At 35.5% G+C, this 18,371-nt stretch overlaps 1 protein-coding gene across 2 annotated transcripts; it reads left to right on the top strand.

Annotated features, from left to right (window-relative positions):
* Window positions 1-14,518: 14,518 nt before the first annotated feature.
* Window positions 14,519-18,168, top strand: LOC109182087 (polygalacturonase At1g48100-like). Of its 2 annotated transcripts, XM_019332134.1 has the most exons (7): window positions 14,519-14,725; window positions 14,768-14,960; window positions 15,714-15,881; window positions 15,978-16,022; window positions 16,214-16,421; window positions 16,899-16,980; window positions 17,590-18,168. In XM_019332134.1, exons 1-7 carry the CDS (start codon window positions 14,550-14,552, stop codon window positions 18,089-18,091), a joined length of 1,374 nt encoding a protein of 457 aa, XP_019187679.1. In that variant the 5' UTR covers window positions 14,519-14,549; the 3' UTR covers window positions 18,092-18,168. The 2 variants fall into 2 exon arrangements, with proteins under 2 accessions (XP_019187679.1, XP_019187677.1); XM_019332132.1 differs by having other exon boundaries at window positions 14,519-14,960.
* Window positions 18,169-18,371: the final 203 nt, after the last annotated feature.

Raw genomic sequence — 18,371 nt, 5'->3', positions numbered from 1 at the left:
ATGAACATGAATTCTGTACCATATGGTTTTGCATATGGATGGCTATGTTGTGACATCATTTCCATTTTATCATGGATTGACAAATTTGAGGCTGAATCCTTTTCAAGAAGGGAGGATAATGAGGATGGACAAATGTGAGGCTGAATCCTTTTCAAGAAGGGAGGATAATGAGGATGTCAAATTATACCATGGATTAATGTTTATCTTGTATTTGTGGATCCTGGTCCAAAATAACTTTCAAATTATGTGTATGCAATTGATTAAATAAATTGAAGACACAAAACATGTTAATTATAAATACAACATGATAATTACAGATATATAATATGTTAACACACCTTCAATTTATTTATAGGCATATAAACTATTAACCGCAGATACAGAATATATCAATGACAGACGCATAATTTTTGGATCAGAGTCCACAATTCAAGATGGACCTTCTTGATCCAAAAATTAATGGACCCATGTAGAGTCGTCGAAACGGTCTCGCGGGGTGGGACGGGCCAAAACACACCAAAGCCCGTCCCCATAGCGGGGCTGGCTAAAATGCCCGCCTCTTAGCGGGCTTGGAATGTGGCCGGCCCGCCCCGCCAGCCAATATTTTTTTTTGTAATTAGAAAAGATTTGATGTACTGTAGGCTTGTAGTTACACTACTTTTTTTTTTTTTTTGAAATATTGTTGTTACCTCCTGCGCAAGTGTTTTAATTTAAAAAAATGACATGCAAACTAACAACATGTATTAAATACTAAATATTAATACAAATTAAAATAACTAACATCTAATATAAATTATCCAAACTTTCAAGTTTCTATTCAATATTAGGAATTAAAATAAAATAGTTTTGCAAATACTAAACTTCTAAAACTCATAATTCATCAACCATTATATCATTCATATCATGGTCTTCTTCTCCTTGATCTCTATCATCATTGATTTGAAAATTGGGAATTGTGAAGCATGCTGCGATATTTTTTTTTTTTTTAAATATAGATTAGTAGGCCGCGGGCTAAACCCACGGCCAGCCTGACCCGCCCCACTTGGGCCTGTGACCCAGGCGGGGCGGGCTAAAAAGCCCGCCTCCTGGCGGGTGAAATAATCAAGAACCCATCCCCTACCTACGGCGGGACGGGACGAGTCGACCCGGCGGGTAAAACCCAATTTTGACGGCTCTAGACCCATGGTCCATGGTATAACAAATCAATCATTATTGTGTGGACCATGGTTCACACAAGTTATGTGGACCATTCTGTAAAATAATATACATTCAGTACAAAAATAATGTACATTATATTCAGGGGATGTACATTATTTTTGTATTGAGTGTACATTATATTGTATAACGTACATTCAGTACAAAAATAATGTACATTTATTATATTAAAAATGTACTTTTTATTATGGTCCACATAACATTGTGTGGACCATGATCCACAAAATAATTTGCCATAACCAATTAACAGTTGGATGAGGATTAAGCCTAAGTGCCTAACAACGGCAAATTATGCTGTGCAACCGTGTGCACCAAACGGCGCCGTTTTACTTAAAAAAAAATCATTTTCAATTGCCGTTAGTTACGTAAACATATGTTCATAATTTTATAATTTCACATTCTGAATGTATAGTTATGAAGTTATGGATGTGTAGTTATGCAATTCTGAATGTATAGTTATTAAGTTATGGATATGTAGTTATACATGCAATATTGAATGTATAGTTATAAAGTTATAATTTCACATTCTGAATGTATAGTTATGAAGTTATAATTTCACATTGTGAATGTATACTTATAAAGTTATGGATGTGCAGTTATGCATGCAATTCTGAATGTATAGTTATGAAGTTATGGATGTGTAGTTATGCAATTCTGAATGTATAGTTATGAAGTTATGAATGTGTAGTTATGCAATTCTGAATGTATAGTTATGAAGTTATGGATATATAGTTCAAATTATGCACAACATACACAGTTAACGGCAATCGAAACTGATTTTTTTTTAAAGTCGGAAGTCAAAATGAAGTCTTTTTGCAACCGTGTGCACCATGCAGTTGCACAACATAACGCTCCCTAACAACAACCCGATATGCAAGCACCATTGCATACAATTGCACCTTCCAATACTGGCTCCATCTGAACATACACACATATGCACATATCTGTTGCGGCATGTGCACACATATCGTCTTCTCCAGCAATACTCGATCCGGCTATAGTGTGGCGGCTCACCCCATCCCCCAATATCCCCCACGACTATACTACTACGCAAGCACCGTATACGACACTACAGAGCTCCCAGTCGATCATAGCAGTGCACACATCCCAACACTTGCCGCTAGGCATACCAACACACATATATAGGACGGCAAAAAAAAAAAAAAAAACGCACATTAAACTAACCTTCGTCTATGCCCTCTTCATTGTCACACTTCCACCGGCGTTAACCTCAAAAGTGCTATTTGAAAATCCTACTAGATAAACTGCAATTCAACCATAATTAAAACTTCTATAATCAAGCAACTTATTAATCGTTAAAAAAAAAGATACCAAAAATAAAGAAAAATAAGATCCATTAAAATCTCTTGGTTGGACGATCTGAATGTGTTCTCATGTGAGGGGGTGAGTTTTTTTGTTTTTTTTTGTTTTTTTGTTTTTTAATTTTTTTAAAGAATTATTTAAATAAATAAAAAACAATTTTTTAATAGAATAACCCCCACGTCAACGATGACATGAGGAACATGTCAAATTGTATAATTTTGGACAGTTTAGGGATCTAATTGTACTTTTTTTTTAAAAAAAAAAAAAGTTAAATGACTGAATTAAAACTTTTGCGTGTAGTTGATCAGTGACTAATTATCTAAAGTTTTCTATAAATTTAAAGGTACAAATAACTTTACCGAAATAGTTGGTATTTATTTTTGAATAAAAAAATGGTATTATATTTATATTTTAAAAAATAAATTGGGCGAATTTTGGGTGGGGTGGGTGGAGAAGGCGTAACTGCGCGCAATTAGACAAACTTAAGTAATCCGAGTTGAGAAAATTGTAATTAAGTGCTATCTGTAATGTAAGGCATCAAAGTAAGTAAGTGTGTATATGTTTCAGCATATTCCACTATACTTGGACTGCATGCAATGCAGATTTATCAAAAGTGTTATTTTCCATTCCATTCGCCAATCACCATGGATAAACAATCCTATCTCTTCCGCCCCAAACCCCATCAACAATCCATGCATATGTCAGCATTTAAGTAAACATTTTTTTTTTAAAATATGGTGAGAAAATTGAATAATATTCTATTATTTAAGGACATTAAAAACTTAAATCTAAAAATATAATAAGTGTGGATGAATATAGGGAAGAGATCTGGTGCGAAGAGTCTTAAAGGTGAAACATGAAATGAGATCTGAGTTGTTGATTAAATCTAGATCAACGGCTTAAATCAATGAAAATTTAAAAAAAAAAAAATTTCTTGTGAATACAAAAGCTAAGTGTTAAAATGACGCACCTTAAGTGTTACAAAAATGCACCTTAGGTATTAAAATGACGCACCTTAAGTGTTAAAATGACGCACTTTCAGTGTTAAAATGTCGCACCTTAAGTGTTACAAAGCCGCACCTTAAGTGTTAAAATGACGCACCTTAAGTGTTAAAGTGGCGCACCTTCAGTATTAAAAGTGACACACCTTAAGTGTTAAATGACGCACCTTAAGTGTCAAAATGACACACATTAAGTGTAGAACTTATGCACCTTAACTGTATAATTGACGCACCTTAGTGTTAAAATGACGCATCTTAAACTTTTAAAATATGCATCTTAAGCTTTAGAATTACGCACCTTAAGTTTTATGGAAGGAGAACTAACGCACTTGAAGTGTTAAAATGACGCACCTTAAGCTTTGAAAATACGAACATTAAGCTTTCAATAATACTCAAAATTACCATAATGCCATCGCATTTTCAAAAATTTACATTATGCAATTCTGGGTGGTTGATTTTGACAAGATCAATGACTATGATTAATCCGCATGTTTTACCTAGAGACCTCCTTCGTATTTAATCTCTATTTTTTATATATATAGGGTGAATCGACACCCAACAACCCCCACCAAATGTGCAACACTACGAAAATAAACTCAAATCACGAAGTTTGACCACCGGTGGGCCGGACGCCGCCTTGAATTCAACCTAGCAACAATACTGGCTGCAACCCGCTCGAATGCAACCTGGCCCGCCGAGGAAGGAGTATGGCAGAACGACCGCCGCTTGAACGACCGAAACAACACCGAACCGGTGGCCGCAACGGTCGAGCCCGACGTTGATGGGAAAACAGATGCCCGGATGCCCCCGCTTCGATCGGCGACAGCCATTAGACCTCGCCATCACTTTCCGGACGCGCCTAGGTATAGAGCTAAGGAGTACACACTGTTAGGAATTTAGCGGAATAATGCGGAAGCGAAGAATCGAAAATTGAGAATTATAGAAGTTAAATAATAGGGAGAATATATAAATGACAAAAGTAGGAAATTGGGAAAATATAAAAATATAAATAAATATATATATATATATATATATATATATATATATATATATATATAAAAGTATGCCACGTAAAAGAAGAAAAGCAATTTGTAATGAATGAATTGCTAATAGAAAATGAATTAATAATGAGGTACAAATACAATGTAAATATACTAGCCTATTTATACAATTCAAAAGGAGAGGAATGCTCATGGAAAAGAGGTGATGCGGCAGTTGCGGCATGCAGCGGACATCAACAATAAGAAATGGTCTCATTGATTTTGAGCCATACATTAATTCTAACAATCTCCACCTTGGATCAAATTCACGGTGAAAATTAACATCCGGAACAACCAACTAAATTCAAGCATTGTTTGAACTTAGTAATAGGTAGAGGCTTGGTGAGCATATCTGCTGGATTCTCCAATGTATGAATCTTCTGAATGGTTATATCTCCTGCAGTTATAACATCTCGAATAAAATGGTATCTGACATCAATGTGTTTAGTTTTGGCATGATATGTATCATTCTTGGTGAGATGGATAGCACTTTGACTATCTGAGAACACAACGGTCTGACCTTGTGAAACACCAAGTTCCATAACCAAACCTCGTAGCCAAGTAGCTTCTTTGACACCCTCTGTGGCTGCAATATATTCCGCCTTAGTCGTAGATAACACAGCAATAGACTGAAGCGTAGCTTTCCAACTGATAGCACAATTACAAAGAGTGAAAATATAACTGGAAAGCGATCGGCGTCTGTCAAGATCACCACCATAATCAGAATCTACAAAGCCCATAATGTCAGTAGATGCAGAAGAATTTCGATAAAAAACCAAGCCCAAAGACGAAGTACCCTTTAGGTACCGTAGAATCCATTTAACGGCGTTCCAATGTTCCTTACCAGGGTTATGCATGTAACGACTCACAACACTTACAGCATGAGCCAAATCAGGTCTAGTGCATACCATAGCATACATAAGACTTCCAACAGCACTAGAGTAAGGAACTTTTGACATATAAGCCACATCAACATCAGACTTAGGGCATGAACCAGAGGATACCTTAAAATGTGCACCAAGTAGAGTAGACACAGGTTTACAATTGGACATATTGAATCGATCAAGCACCTTCTCAACATACTTTTTCTGGGATAGATAAAGTTTACCCGCTTGACGATCCCTGTGTATCTCCATGTCAAGAATTTTCTTTGCTGCACCAAGGTCTTTCATCTCAAACTCATTGCTTAGTTGAGACTTCAAGTCATCAACCAGAGACATATCAGGGGAGGCAATGAGCATATCATCAACATAAAGAAGCAAATAGACAAAAGACCCATTAGAAAATTCTTTAAAATAGACACAGCTATCATACTGGCTTCTTGAGAATCCTTGCCCCAACATACACGCATCAAACCGCTTATACCATTGCCTTGGAGCTTGCTTTAGCCCATAAAGAGACTTTTGCAGACGACAGACACAATGTTCCTTCCCAGGAACTTCAAATCCCTCAGGTTGGTACATGTAAAGTTCTTCATCAAGCTCTCCATGTAGGAAAGCAGTCTTTACATCAAGTTGCTCCAACTCCAAATCATAAAGAGCAACAAAAGCAAGTAGAACACGTATAGAAGTATGACGAACAACTGGAGAAAAGATCTCGTTAAAGTCAATACCTTCATGTTGATCAAAACCTCGAACAACTAACCGTGCCTTCCACCGTGCTTTCTCAACCCCAGGAATGTCTTTTTTCTTTTTGTAAATCCATTTACAGCTCAATGGCGTTTACCTTTCGGCAATTCTACCAGCTCCCAAGTCTCATTCTTATGGAGACTTTCCATCTCTTCTTGCATAGCAACCAACCACTTGGACGAGTTGGCACAGGAAATAGCTTCAGAATAGCAGGATGGATCACCATCAACCTCCTGTGCAACTGAAAGCGCATAAGCAACCAAGTGGGTTTCATCGTCACTAGCGTACCTAGCAGGTTTTTTAATTGTCCTCCTAGGCCGATCTTGGGCAATAGAGTACTCTCGCTGTGGCTCGACGAGAGGTGCGGTACTTGTAGATGCATCATCTTTAGTATTACCATTAGTGGTAGTAATACTATCATTAGGCCTGAACTCAAACTCCACCTTATCATCAGTACTCTACGTCTCACATGTACTGGAATCTTTAGAAAGTAGTGCATTTTCGTCAAAAGTGATATCTCGACTCAGAATGATTTTCTGAGAATCAAGAGACCATAGACGATACCCTTTTGACTCAGAGGCATAACCAAGGAAAATAAATTTGACAGCTCTCGGGTTTAATTTTCCCGTACTGGAATGAGCATAAGCAGGACATCCAAAAACTCTTAAGATAGAGTAGTCAACAGGATTACCTGACCAAATTTCCTCTAGAATATTGAAGTCAAGGGATGAATGTGGAGATCTATTCACCAAATAGCAAGCAGTAGAAACGGCCTCGGCCCAAAAATCACGCCGTTTCCATAACCCAGCATTAGAGAGCTACAACGAGCTCTTTCCAATAATGTCCTGTTTAGACGTTCGGCAACACCATTTTGCTGGGGTTTACCAGGAAAGGTCTTGTGTCTGGCGATTCCATTTGCCGCACAGAAGTCATTGAAATCTGAATCACAGAATTCCAAGCCATTGTCTGTCTTGAGCTTCTTGACCTTTTTCCCTGTCTGAGTCTCAACAAGTATTTTTCACTTTTTGAAAATAGAAAAATCCTGATTTTTGTGTTTCAAGAAATAAACCCAGACCTTACGAGAAAAGTCATCAATAATAGACATGAAATATCTACAGCCTCCCATAGACTGGAATTTAGTCGGTCCCCATAAATCGGAATGTATGTATTCCAATACATCTTTGGTACGGTGTGTAGCAGTAGAGAAACTAACCCTCTTTTGTTTCCCAAAAACACAATGCTCACAAAATTGTAATTTACCCGTACCTGAATCACCAAGGAGACCTTTTTTGCTCAGGAGATGCATGCCTTTCTCACTCATATGCCCCAGACGCATATGCCATAGTTGAGTGAGATCTGCATCAGACGTCGATGAGGATACCGCTACTGAACCTGTCACAGTACTGCCATGCAACACGTACAAGCTTCCAGATCGACAAGCTTTCATGAGAACAAAGAGCCTTTTATGACTTTCAGAACTCCACCTTCAGCTATGTACTTGCACCCCAGAGATTCCAAGGTGCCCAAGGATATCAGATTGCGTTTCAAATCAGGAATATACCGAACATTGGTAAGAGTCCTGACAACATTATCATGAGTTTTAATCTGAACACTTCCAATTCCACTAACCTTGCATTGGGTATCATTACCCATCAAGACAACTCCACCATCAACTGGTTCCAGAGAGACGAACCAGTCTTTGTGAGGACACATGTGGAACGTACAACCAGAGTCCAAAATCCACTCAGTCTTGCTCCGTTTGTCACCGGAGCTAACAGATAACATAACATCGCCTTCTGAATCACTTTCAACAACACTAGCTTCAGCAGACTTCTTTTCTCTCCCTTGCTTGTTTTTCAACTTGAAGCATTCAGTCACATCGTGACCCTGCTTCTTGTAGTACTTACAGGATTTGTTGGACTTACGTCCTTTGGACTTGGATCTAGATTTTTTATTGCTACTCTCTGTTTCAAGTGAACGACCCCTTACAGTCAAGCCTTCACCTTTGTCCCCAGACTTAATTTCAAAGTCAAACTTTTCTTTGGACAATAGGTTTGACTTAACATTGTCAAAAGTAAGGGTATCACTACTATTACCATACAGCATAATTTCTTTGAAATGCTTGTACGATTTAGGGAGAGAGACAAGCAATAAAACAACACGATCCTCATCGTCAATTACGACATCAATATTTTCCAAGTCCAATAAAATAGAATTAAATTCATCCAAATGAGATTTAATCGAAGTACCTTCTGTCATACGGATTGTGTACAGGCGCAGCTTGTTCGCCAGAGATTTGGCAATATAAAGCGACTCCAGCTCAGACCATAAATCTGACGTAGTCTTCTCACTCACCACCTCACGTAGAACCTCTTTAGACAGGCACAATTGAATGGTTGAACGTGCCTTGTCATCCAAATCTTCCCAATCTTCATCTGTCATTGCAGCCGGTTTCTTCTTCTTCCCAGCTAGCGCTTTCTTCAAACCGTTCTGGGTTAGAACGGCTTCCATCTGAACCTTCCAGATAGAAAAGCTAATTTTTCCGTTGAACTTCTCGATATCGAACTTGGTAACAGTTGACATCTTTGAAAATAACTCTCAATTAAACCGCTTTGATACCACTTGTTAGGAATTTAGCGGAATAATGCGGAAGCGAAGAATCGAAAATTGAGAATTATAGAAGTTAAATAATAGGGAGAATATATAAATGACAAAAGTAGGAAATTGGGAAAATATAAATATATATATATATATATATATATATATATATATATATATATATTACTATCAAGAATGAATATAATATATATATATATAAGTATGCCAAGTAAGAGAAGAAAAGCAATTTGTAATGAATGAATTGCTAATAGAAAATGAATTAATAATGAGGTACAAATACAATGTAAATATACTAGCCTATTTATACAATTCAAAAGGAGAGGAATGCGCATGGAAGAGAGGTGATGCGGCAGTTGCGGCATGCAGCGGACATCAACAATAAGAAATGGTCTCATTGATTTTGAGCCATACATTAATTCTAACACACACTCTACCAACATGGGAAAAAAAAACAAAACAAAATAAAAACAACGCACCCTCAAAACACACGTGTTAGCGCTTTATGCTAAAATACCAACACACCCTTAACGCAATCAGTGAACCAAAGGTGTGCACCCCACATAAAGACGGGCAAATTATGCTGTGCATCCGTATGCACCATGCATGGTGCATACGGATGCAAAAACGACGTCGTTTTATTAAAAACGCGCGTCTTCCTTTAAAAAAAAATTTAGGTTCGATTCCCAACAACAACATATGAACTAAAATTTCAGAATCGATGAACAATAATTCCATAATCGATGAACTAAAATTCCAGAATCTAATCTACGAACTAAAAATTCCAGAATGAATGAATTAAAATTCCAGAATCTATGAACTAAAATTTCAAAATCGATGAACTACAATTCCAGAATCGATGGACTATAATTCCAGAATCAATGAACTAAAATTCCATAATCTATGAACTAAAATTCCAGAATGAATAAACAACATAATACTGTTGTTGGGAATCGAACTTGAATTTTTTTTTTTTAAAAGGAGACGCGCGTTTTTAATAAAACGATGCCGTTTTTGCATCCGTATATGGTGCATACGGATGCACAGCATAACTACTCCATAAAGACGTGTACACGCAATCATGACCCTAGATCAGCCTAAATGTATGACTAATAAGAGTGCACGATAAATCCTGTTCACATGTGAACTTCATTCTATATGGTGTCTTTTTAATAAAATTTATCATATTTCTAACTCCATAATATTAAAATGAAAAGAAAAAATTAGACTTGTGATAAAAAGTTGAGTGGGTTCAATTGACACCATACCCCAATATAATGTCAGTTTCTCCAATGAGTCCAAAGCTACCAAAGCATGCACTGCTATTGGTACTCACACTTGTTTCTTCCAAGGATTTTAAATATGATTTATATTTGACTTTCTAAAAATACTAATTTAGTGAAATAGGGGAAATGATCTTTAAGAAATGCAAAGTATTGTCCAATAAAAACAAAATACTTTGTATTATACAAGAAAAAATGGTCTTAAAAGTGATTTCGTTTAATTGATATACATGCAGATGTATTACTTTAACCATTATATGTGTTTTTTTTTTAAGGGATATGTGGTTGTTTATCAATCAGTTTATTATTATTTTTATTATTAAATATTAAATACACATCAATTACCAGGACTATATGGTCTAATGGTATTCGGGTTGGACTTCCATTTGGAAGATTATGAGTTCGAGCCTCAGTGGAGGTGTTATTGGTTCTTTGTGTTTCAGTAGGTTGAGAAAGTATATGAACAGACACTACAATGTTCTTTGTGTTTCAGTAGGTTGAGAAAGTATATGAACAGGCACTACAATGTAATAGAGCCAGTAGCTTTCAAAAAAAAAAATACACATCAATGAGTTTTGAAGCCATTTGAAGGATGAATTGTTATGGCAGTGTCAAATTTGTTAACATACTGAAAGGAATTATAAATTGTACTACATACTGAAAGGAATTATAAATTGTACTTCAAATTTATCAAAATTTAAAATTAAACTGTTATATTATAAGAATATAAGATTCTTAATTAAGTTTGACAAAAATGGTGAAGCTAAATATAACTTAAATATTTGTCTAGTTATTCCAAACTAAAAGCTGAAAGGGGCGGTCATGAGTTTGAGCTCCAGTGGGGGCGGTATTGACTCTTTGTAATTCAGTAAGTTGAGAAAGTAGCTATGAACATATACTACATTGTAACAAAGTCACTAGTACTCAAAAAAAAAAAAAAAAAAAAAAAAAAAAAAAAAACTGAAAAGGCATGATATTTGTTGAACAAAATTAAAAAATATGATATTTGTAAAAATTCGGTTAACGGTTAATTTGGTTCGAAATTATCGATTAACTGCATTATAATTTATATGATTGTTTATTTGGACTTTATAATTTGTGCTTTTATGTTTGCAGTGTTGTTATGATATTATTATGTTTATATATTTTCTTATGAATTTATTAGTATATGTATTATTTTAAAGATTTAAAACTTTAGCTTAAAAAACTTCGATTAATCGGATAACTAACCGACAGATTAATCAAAAAAAAATTCGATTCAGTTAATTCAGTAATAAAAAAATCGATTCAATTAATGATTAAATCTTTAAAAACTTCGATTAAAACGGTTCGGTTAACCGATTGCACAACTATTTTCTACCCATCTTTGTGTTTTAGAAGTATTTTTCATTGGAAGACGAAAAAAAGTTTAAAAAATCGAAGTTGAAAAATCTGAAAATAAATTTCAAACAAAACAATTAAATAATTATGTCCCTCCAAGTAGATCAAGTGATCGATCAATATGTTTAATACTATTATTATTGTTTTATATTATAGTTTGTATTTGTGTGGTGTTAAATTAGTTGACTAAGGATAGTCTATTAGTTAGGATCGATTAATTAGCGTTGTATTATCTAACATACTGGTTGTAATCTCTTTCTGTTCTAACTGAATGAAAATTCTTCTATCTAACATACTGATTGTAATCTCTTTTTGTTCTAACTGAATGAAAATTCTTCTATCTAACATACTGATTGTAATCTCTTTCTGTTCTAACTAAATGAAAATTCTTCGCTCATCCAATAAGATTTAGATTTAGTGTTGTCTTCAACGGCATGGTGGGGTTTGAAGTTTGAAACCCACTAGAAACCAATTAATGGGGCTGTTTATCAATCAAGTGCAAAGGAACTCCCAATGAAAAATAATGTGAATAAATCTTAGTCACCAATTCATTCAACATCAACTCCTCTTTACAAAAAATTTGACACCTACAATCTTAAAAAATGTGTACTCAATTAAGATACAACAATATGCACTGGAAGGCACAACAATGTGCACTAGACGACAACAATGTGCACTGGAAGACACAAAGATGTGAAGCAATTATTGAAAAGACTAGATTCAATATAGGATCTTCAACACAAATCATAAACGAGCAATATAAGATTCAACTCAAATTAATAATTAGTGATTAATTCAAGATCAACTACTCTTTAAAAAAAACCTGACACCTACGATATGATCTTAAAAAATGTGCACTCGAAGAAGTGAAAAATGTGCACTTGAAAAAGTGAAAAATGTGCACTCGAAGAAGTGAAAAATGTGCACTGGAAGAAGGAAAAAATACACCAAAATTTAAAAAAAAAAATCAATAGACAAAAGAAATTAACTTACACAAAATTACCATAATGTCATTTTTTTAAAAAATATCTTCATTGTGAATCCTTGATTTAGACTGAATCAATGTATAAAATTAAACCATATTTTCCACTAAAGAAACTTTTGCATATTATCCTATATATATATATATATATATATATATATATATATTAAAAAGAGGTTAGCAGACCAGAGACCAAAGAAAGTGGCAGTAATGGGATCAAAACGTGGGAACCTCTTTTTTTTTTTTTTTTTTTGAAGAGAGAAAAAAAAAAAAAAAAAAAAAAAACTCAGTATATATATACTCCCCACTACCTTCTTTTACTATCTGTCTGTCTGTATATAAAACTCAGTATATTCATTCTTATCTATCTGTCTTATATTACATACATACCCCTCCCCACTACCTTCTTTTACTCTAAAACCTCTGAATATAAAACTTAGTATACCAGTTCTATCCCTGCAATTGTGGTAAGAATATGTGGACTTTAACTTCTGTAATACTTATACTGCAAAAAATTATATTGAGTCCTATCTTCTTTCTTTTTTTTTTTTTTGATACTTGGTTAAAAATAATTAGGTACCATGCATTGCTTTAGGAAAAAAATTTCGTGATCACAGGGAAGTAAACCAGTTTAGGTAGTCCATAACTGACTAATCAAACCAAGAAATTTAATAGAAAATTCTCTTGAGGAGTCTAACTTGGTTGGAGTTGCCCCAATAATTAGGTATCTTTACTCTTTAATAACTTGATTAATTTGAAGCCAAGTTATTATACTATGAATAGCTTTTTTCTAGTTTTGATCCTTCATGGTTTTTTTCTTTTTTTTTTTTTTTGACATTTTCACCTATAATTATCAGATGGCTTTTTGAATTATTAGTTCATTGACTTTGAGTTTCTTACCACTTTGGGTCCTTCCTGTAGCATGTGCACAATATGTGTTTGGCTGAAAAAAACATACCAAAAGGAAAAGAAGTGGTGAAAAATTCAACATTGAGTGAAAAACATTGTTAGTGGATGAATGAGTATAATTAAAGATGTAACGAAAATATGTACCCACAAAAAAAAAAAAGATGTAACGAAAATGGAGGAACCAAAGTAAAAACGTTGTTAAAGGGAAAGCTGCGAAGCTTCTCTAAAAAAAAATTGAATTCCCAATTCCAAGGATCCCCACACTCTAATTTTGACAGAACATTATCTCAGCTCTCAAATACTGCATATCTGAATCAATGGGCTACGAAACTCTTTCAATGGATGGATGGTTTTTGCAAACATGAATTCTGAGTTGAGCCACCTACAACCCCCAACCCTTTGTGCTACATTGTTGGGTGGAGGCCAATAAAGACAAAGTCAAACATTAGGTGACTGAGAGATTGTTAGGTGGATCGGAGGTCGATAAAGGACTTAAAAGACAAGTTCAAGACCCAACCTTCTTAAAATGTGTGACAGAAATAAAGTTATGCATTCGCTACGAGCTATAACTTTTGGCATAAGTAGTAAGCGTTGATCCTAACATACATACATATATAGGGTTTGTGCAGACAGATAATGGGCACACGACAAATTAGTAGCATGTACACAGTGACACGCTAGCATACATAACTCTATTAATTAACAAACTTAATCACACGACATACAAATTATGGCACACGATTACCCACATGGGCAGCTCAACTGGTCATAGAGGTGAAAAGTTGGAAGAATAACCAGGGATTGAGTCTCACCCGCGGTAGTATGGGAGCACAACCTCTCAAAGTGAGAGGGGCTCCTTATGCGCAGTAAGCAAATGTCTAACTTCTATGATTCATGTTCAGTACAATATATATCCTTAGCTTTTATTTTGAAGTTGAAATTGAGGCGCCTCAACATATGCTTACCAGAAAAACCATTGTGCAAATGGAATTGGTCGGTTTTGGTGAGGATTAAAAAAATCTAAGGTGCATGCCGATAGCCGACCTTCAAAAAGCAGTTTTTTCCCACTATCCACCACCGGACCCAAGTATAAAATGCCACCATCATCTTAACTTATAACTCATTCTAAACTTACAACCCACTCAGATTTATGTTTTAATTTCTTAATTTCCATGCAAAATAATATGGAATTCACTAGGTTTCTTGTCTTATTGGTTTTCTTGATTTCCATGTCTTCTGCCGCCTTTGTGAATGGTGGGCTGTTTAGCTACTCACATGGTCACATAATCTCTCAAATTTCTCAACCTCCTTTCTCTGCACCCGCACCTGCACCCGCACCCCATAGTGGAGGATATTCTTCTTCTTCTTCTTCTTATTCTTCTTCATCTGCTGCCATCTTCAATGTGATGTCTTATGGAGGTATTGGGGATGGCGTTGCAGATGATACCTTAGCGTTCAAGAGGGCGTGGGACGAGGCATGCCAGAGTGACTTAACGCCCATTTTGTTAGCTCCCAAACACCACTCTTTCTTGATCCAATCCACCATCTTTACTGGCCCTTGTAAAAATCCCCTGCTCTTTCAGGTACGTATACACATACATACATACTGTACTGTTTCTGTTTTTATTTTCTAGGGCTTCAAGTTTGGATTCTTGAAATGTATGTTGAGCATGCGTGTTTGTTGGCGGATGCGGGTAAGGGCCAAGTTCAGTATCATGTTACTGGAAATTATGGAATTTCTGACTACCTGAAATGATCTTAAATCAAGTAAGACTTGTTCCGACCATTTTTGGTATCCGGAAAAACCTTTGCTGCTATTTCCGACCATTTTTTGCTTTCGAATTGATTTAAGATCACTTTCAGGTGGTCGGAAATTCAATAATTTCCAGCAGTGGGTGGTTAGGTGAATTGTTGGGCGGAGGCCGGTAAGGGCCTATGTCCAGCACCATGTGGCTAGAGAAATTGTTGGGCAGAGGCGGGTAAGGGCCAAGTCCAGCACCATGTGGTTAGGTGATTCTTGGGCGAGGGGCTAGTTAAAGGCTAAGTCCAACATCCTGCCTCTAAAAAATATGTGGTGGTATAAAGAAATGAAGTTGCGCCTTCACTATGAGAGTATGAGGTATAACTTTTGGTGTAATGGTAAACGCTTGATATAACAAATGATATCAGAGCTAAAGTCAGGTAATGGGTTAAGACTGACTGGTGCTGGGAGGGGATTGTTGGGCGGTGGCAGGTAAACACCAAGTCCAACACTATATAACTAGGGATTGTGTAATGATAAGCGCTTGATTCTAATAATGTTCCATTCAAATGGTTGCATATCTTTTATTGTGAAGATTGAAGGGACTATAATGCCACCTGATGGACCCGATTCCTGGCCAAAAAACTTGACAAAGAGACAATGGCTGGTTTTTTACAGAGTTAATGGAATGTCTATGCAAGGTGGTGGACTGATAGATGGCAGAGGTGAAAAATGGTGGAATCTTCCTTGCAAACCTCACAGGGTAAATTTTGATATATATCCAATCATTTTACTTACAACTAAAGATTTTTAAACTAAAATCTTTCTGATTATTTTAGTCTGTTTATAAATGCAACAGGGAGTAAATGGAACAACTCTTCCTGGTCCTTGTGACAGCCCAGTGGTATGTCCTAAAACCTTTTTATTTTCGTTTGTATTTTACTAGGCGAAACTAATCTAGTCGAGTTTTGATATGGTCTCATTCAGAAACCGTTTTCTCCATAGCATCTCTTCCTAATTACAAGTTTGAATGATCAAATAAATAGACCAATAATACTCTTTTTATTTTATTTTTTATTTTTTATTTTTTTGTAGGCTATAAGGTTCTTTACAAGCTCAAATTTGACAGTCCAGGACCTTAAGATCAAGAACAGCCCATTGTTCCATTTTAGGTTCGACAACTGCCATGATGTCCACATTGATTCACTCTACATTAAAGCACCACCAAACAGTCCCAACACTGACGGAATTCACATTGAGAACACCTATGATGTTACAATACACAACTCTATAGTTTCCAATGGTAATCAACTTTAATTTTCTTCCCCTCTCAAAATCCCTTCTTCTTTTTAGCTACCTTTTATGGTCCCTCAGTTGTTGGTTGTTATACAATTTCGTTCTTTATTTTCATTTCTTTTAAATTAATCCTTCATTGTTCTTAACGTCAATATGGTCCCTCAGTTAATAGATCATAAACATGATATTTATTTAATACTAATGATGTAAAATTAAAGGGGATGGGTTATGGAGAGAAATTGAGAGTTGCATGAGAAATTTCAAAATGTCCTACACAAAAACCTAAAAAATGAATGGAATGTTAATTTAGGGATTTGATTGAAAACACTAGTAATAATTAAGGGACTAGATTTCAAGAAAAATTAAAAATGAAAAACTGTATTGCATAACTGTCAACAATCAAGAGGTCAAAAGTACAATTCTTGGTTTTGTCAGTCATTATTAAAAAAATAAAATAAAAACTTTTTTTTTTTTTTTTAAATAGGTGATGACTGCATATCCATTGGAGCTGGCTGTTACAATGTAGACATAAGGAACATGACTTGTGGCCCTGGCCATGGAATAAGGTACAAACATAGTAGTTAGTGTGATGTGCACATTTTTGTGACTGTAAAATAAATTCAGGTCCCGTTTGGTAAAATATATAGTTAGCTTATAGTCAATTTTGACTTATTTGACCACTATTACTATTAGTTGTTTGACTTGGCTAAAAATTCAATATAACTGTTTAGTTAATCAGTTTTTTTAACTCTAAAATGCTAAAATTTAAAAAGTTGCTCAAAGCAATTTTTTCAATTAGCTTTTTTAGAAAAAATTATACTAAACAACTATCAGCTAATAGCTAATTTACCAAACACATGTCTACAATCAGCCAATGTTATCAACTAGTCATACCTTCTAACATAACCCAATCAGCTAACAACTATTACTTAACAACCATTTAACAAACAAAGCCTTAGCCAGAGTAACCCAGCCAAGCTGGCTTAGTATACAAGCTTGTGACCACAAGGTCATGAGTTGGAATCCCAACCTTCTTAGTTTGAGCCGATCGGCTATGGCAACCTAGACTGATTTACCTTCTTGTGGTCCTTTGCATGCAGACCCTCGAATAGTGGCTGCTCATCCCAAAGAATAAACCCGGCCATTATATTCTAACATATTTTGGTCACATGCAGCATTGGCAGCCTAGGCATAAAACAAAGCAGGGCATGTGTCTCAAACATAAAAGTGACAGATTCAACAATCAGAAACTCAGACAATGGAGTCCGGATCAAGACATGGCAAGGGGGATTCGGAGCAGTTTCAAAGGTAACATTCGACAACATAAGAATGGACAACGTTCGAAACCCGATAATCGTAGACCAGTACTACTGCAGCAACAAGGCCTGCACAAACCAGACATCTGCAGTGTACATATCAGATGTTTCGTACTCAAACATAAAGGGCACCTTTGATGCCAGAAGCCCTCCAATGCGATTGGCTTGCAGTGACAGTGTTCCTTGTACTAATCTAACCTTGTCCGAGGTTGAGTTGTACCCTTCCCAGGGACACAGAATGTTGGACCCTTTCTGCTGGAATGCCTATGGAGACCTGAAGACTGTTACCATTCCACCTGTTTTCTGCTTGTTGGAGGGGAATCCTCAGTCATTACCTAATGTTGATGTTGATCAGTGTTGATTCAGATTTAGATGTTTTAATTTAGACATAGAATTAATGTTGTGAATGTGAAAATCAAGCTAGGTAAGTGCTTTAATTAATATGAGAAAAAAAGTTAATGTAATTGTATAATATAATACATATATTAGTGAAATATATAATGGTGGTACGTGTTTGATTGGTGGTTTATTTTACCCTACTATCAGATTTTATATTCATTGTTGCTTGCCTATTTTTGCTATTCTACAATTATTACATTCAAATCCTTTAATAATTATAAAATGAATTACTCTTCTCCTCT

This window comes from Ipomoea nil, unplaced genomic scaffold, assembly GCF_001879475.1.
Source record: "Ipomoea nil cultivar Tokyo-kokei standard unplaced genomic scaffold, Asagao_1.1 scaffold1043, whole genome shotgun sequence".
Taxonomy (NCBI): Eukaryota; Viridiplantae; Streptophyta; class Magnoliopsida; order Solanales; family Convolvulaceae; genus Ipomoea; species Ipomoea nil.
Note: the sequence above shows the minus strand (reverse complement) of the source record. Positions and strands in the feature narration are given on the sequence as shown.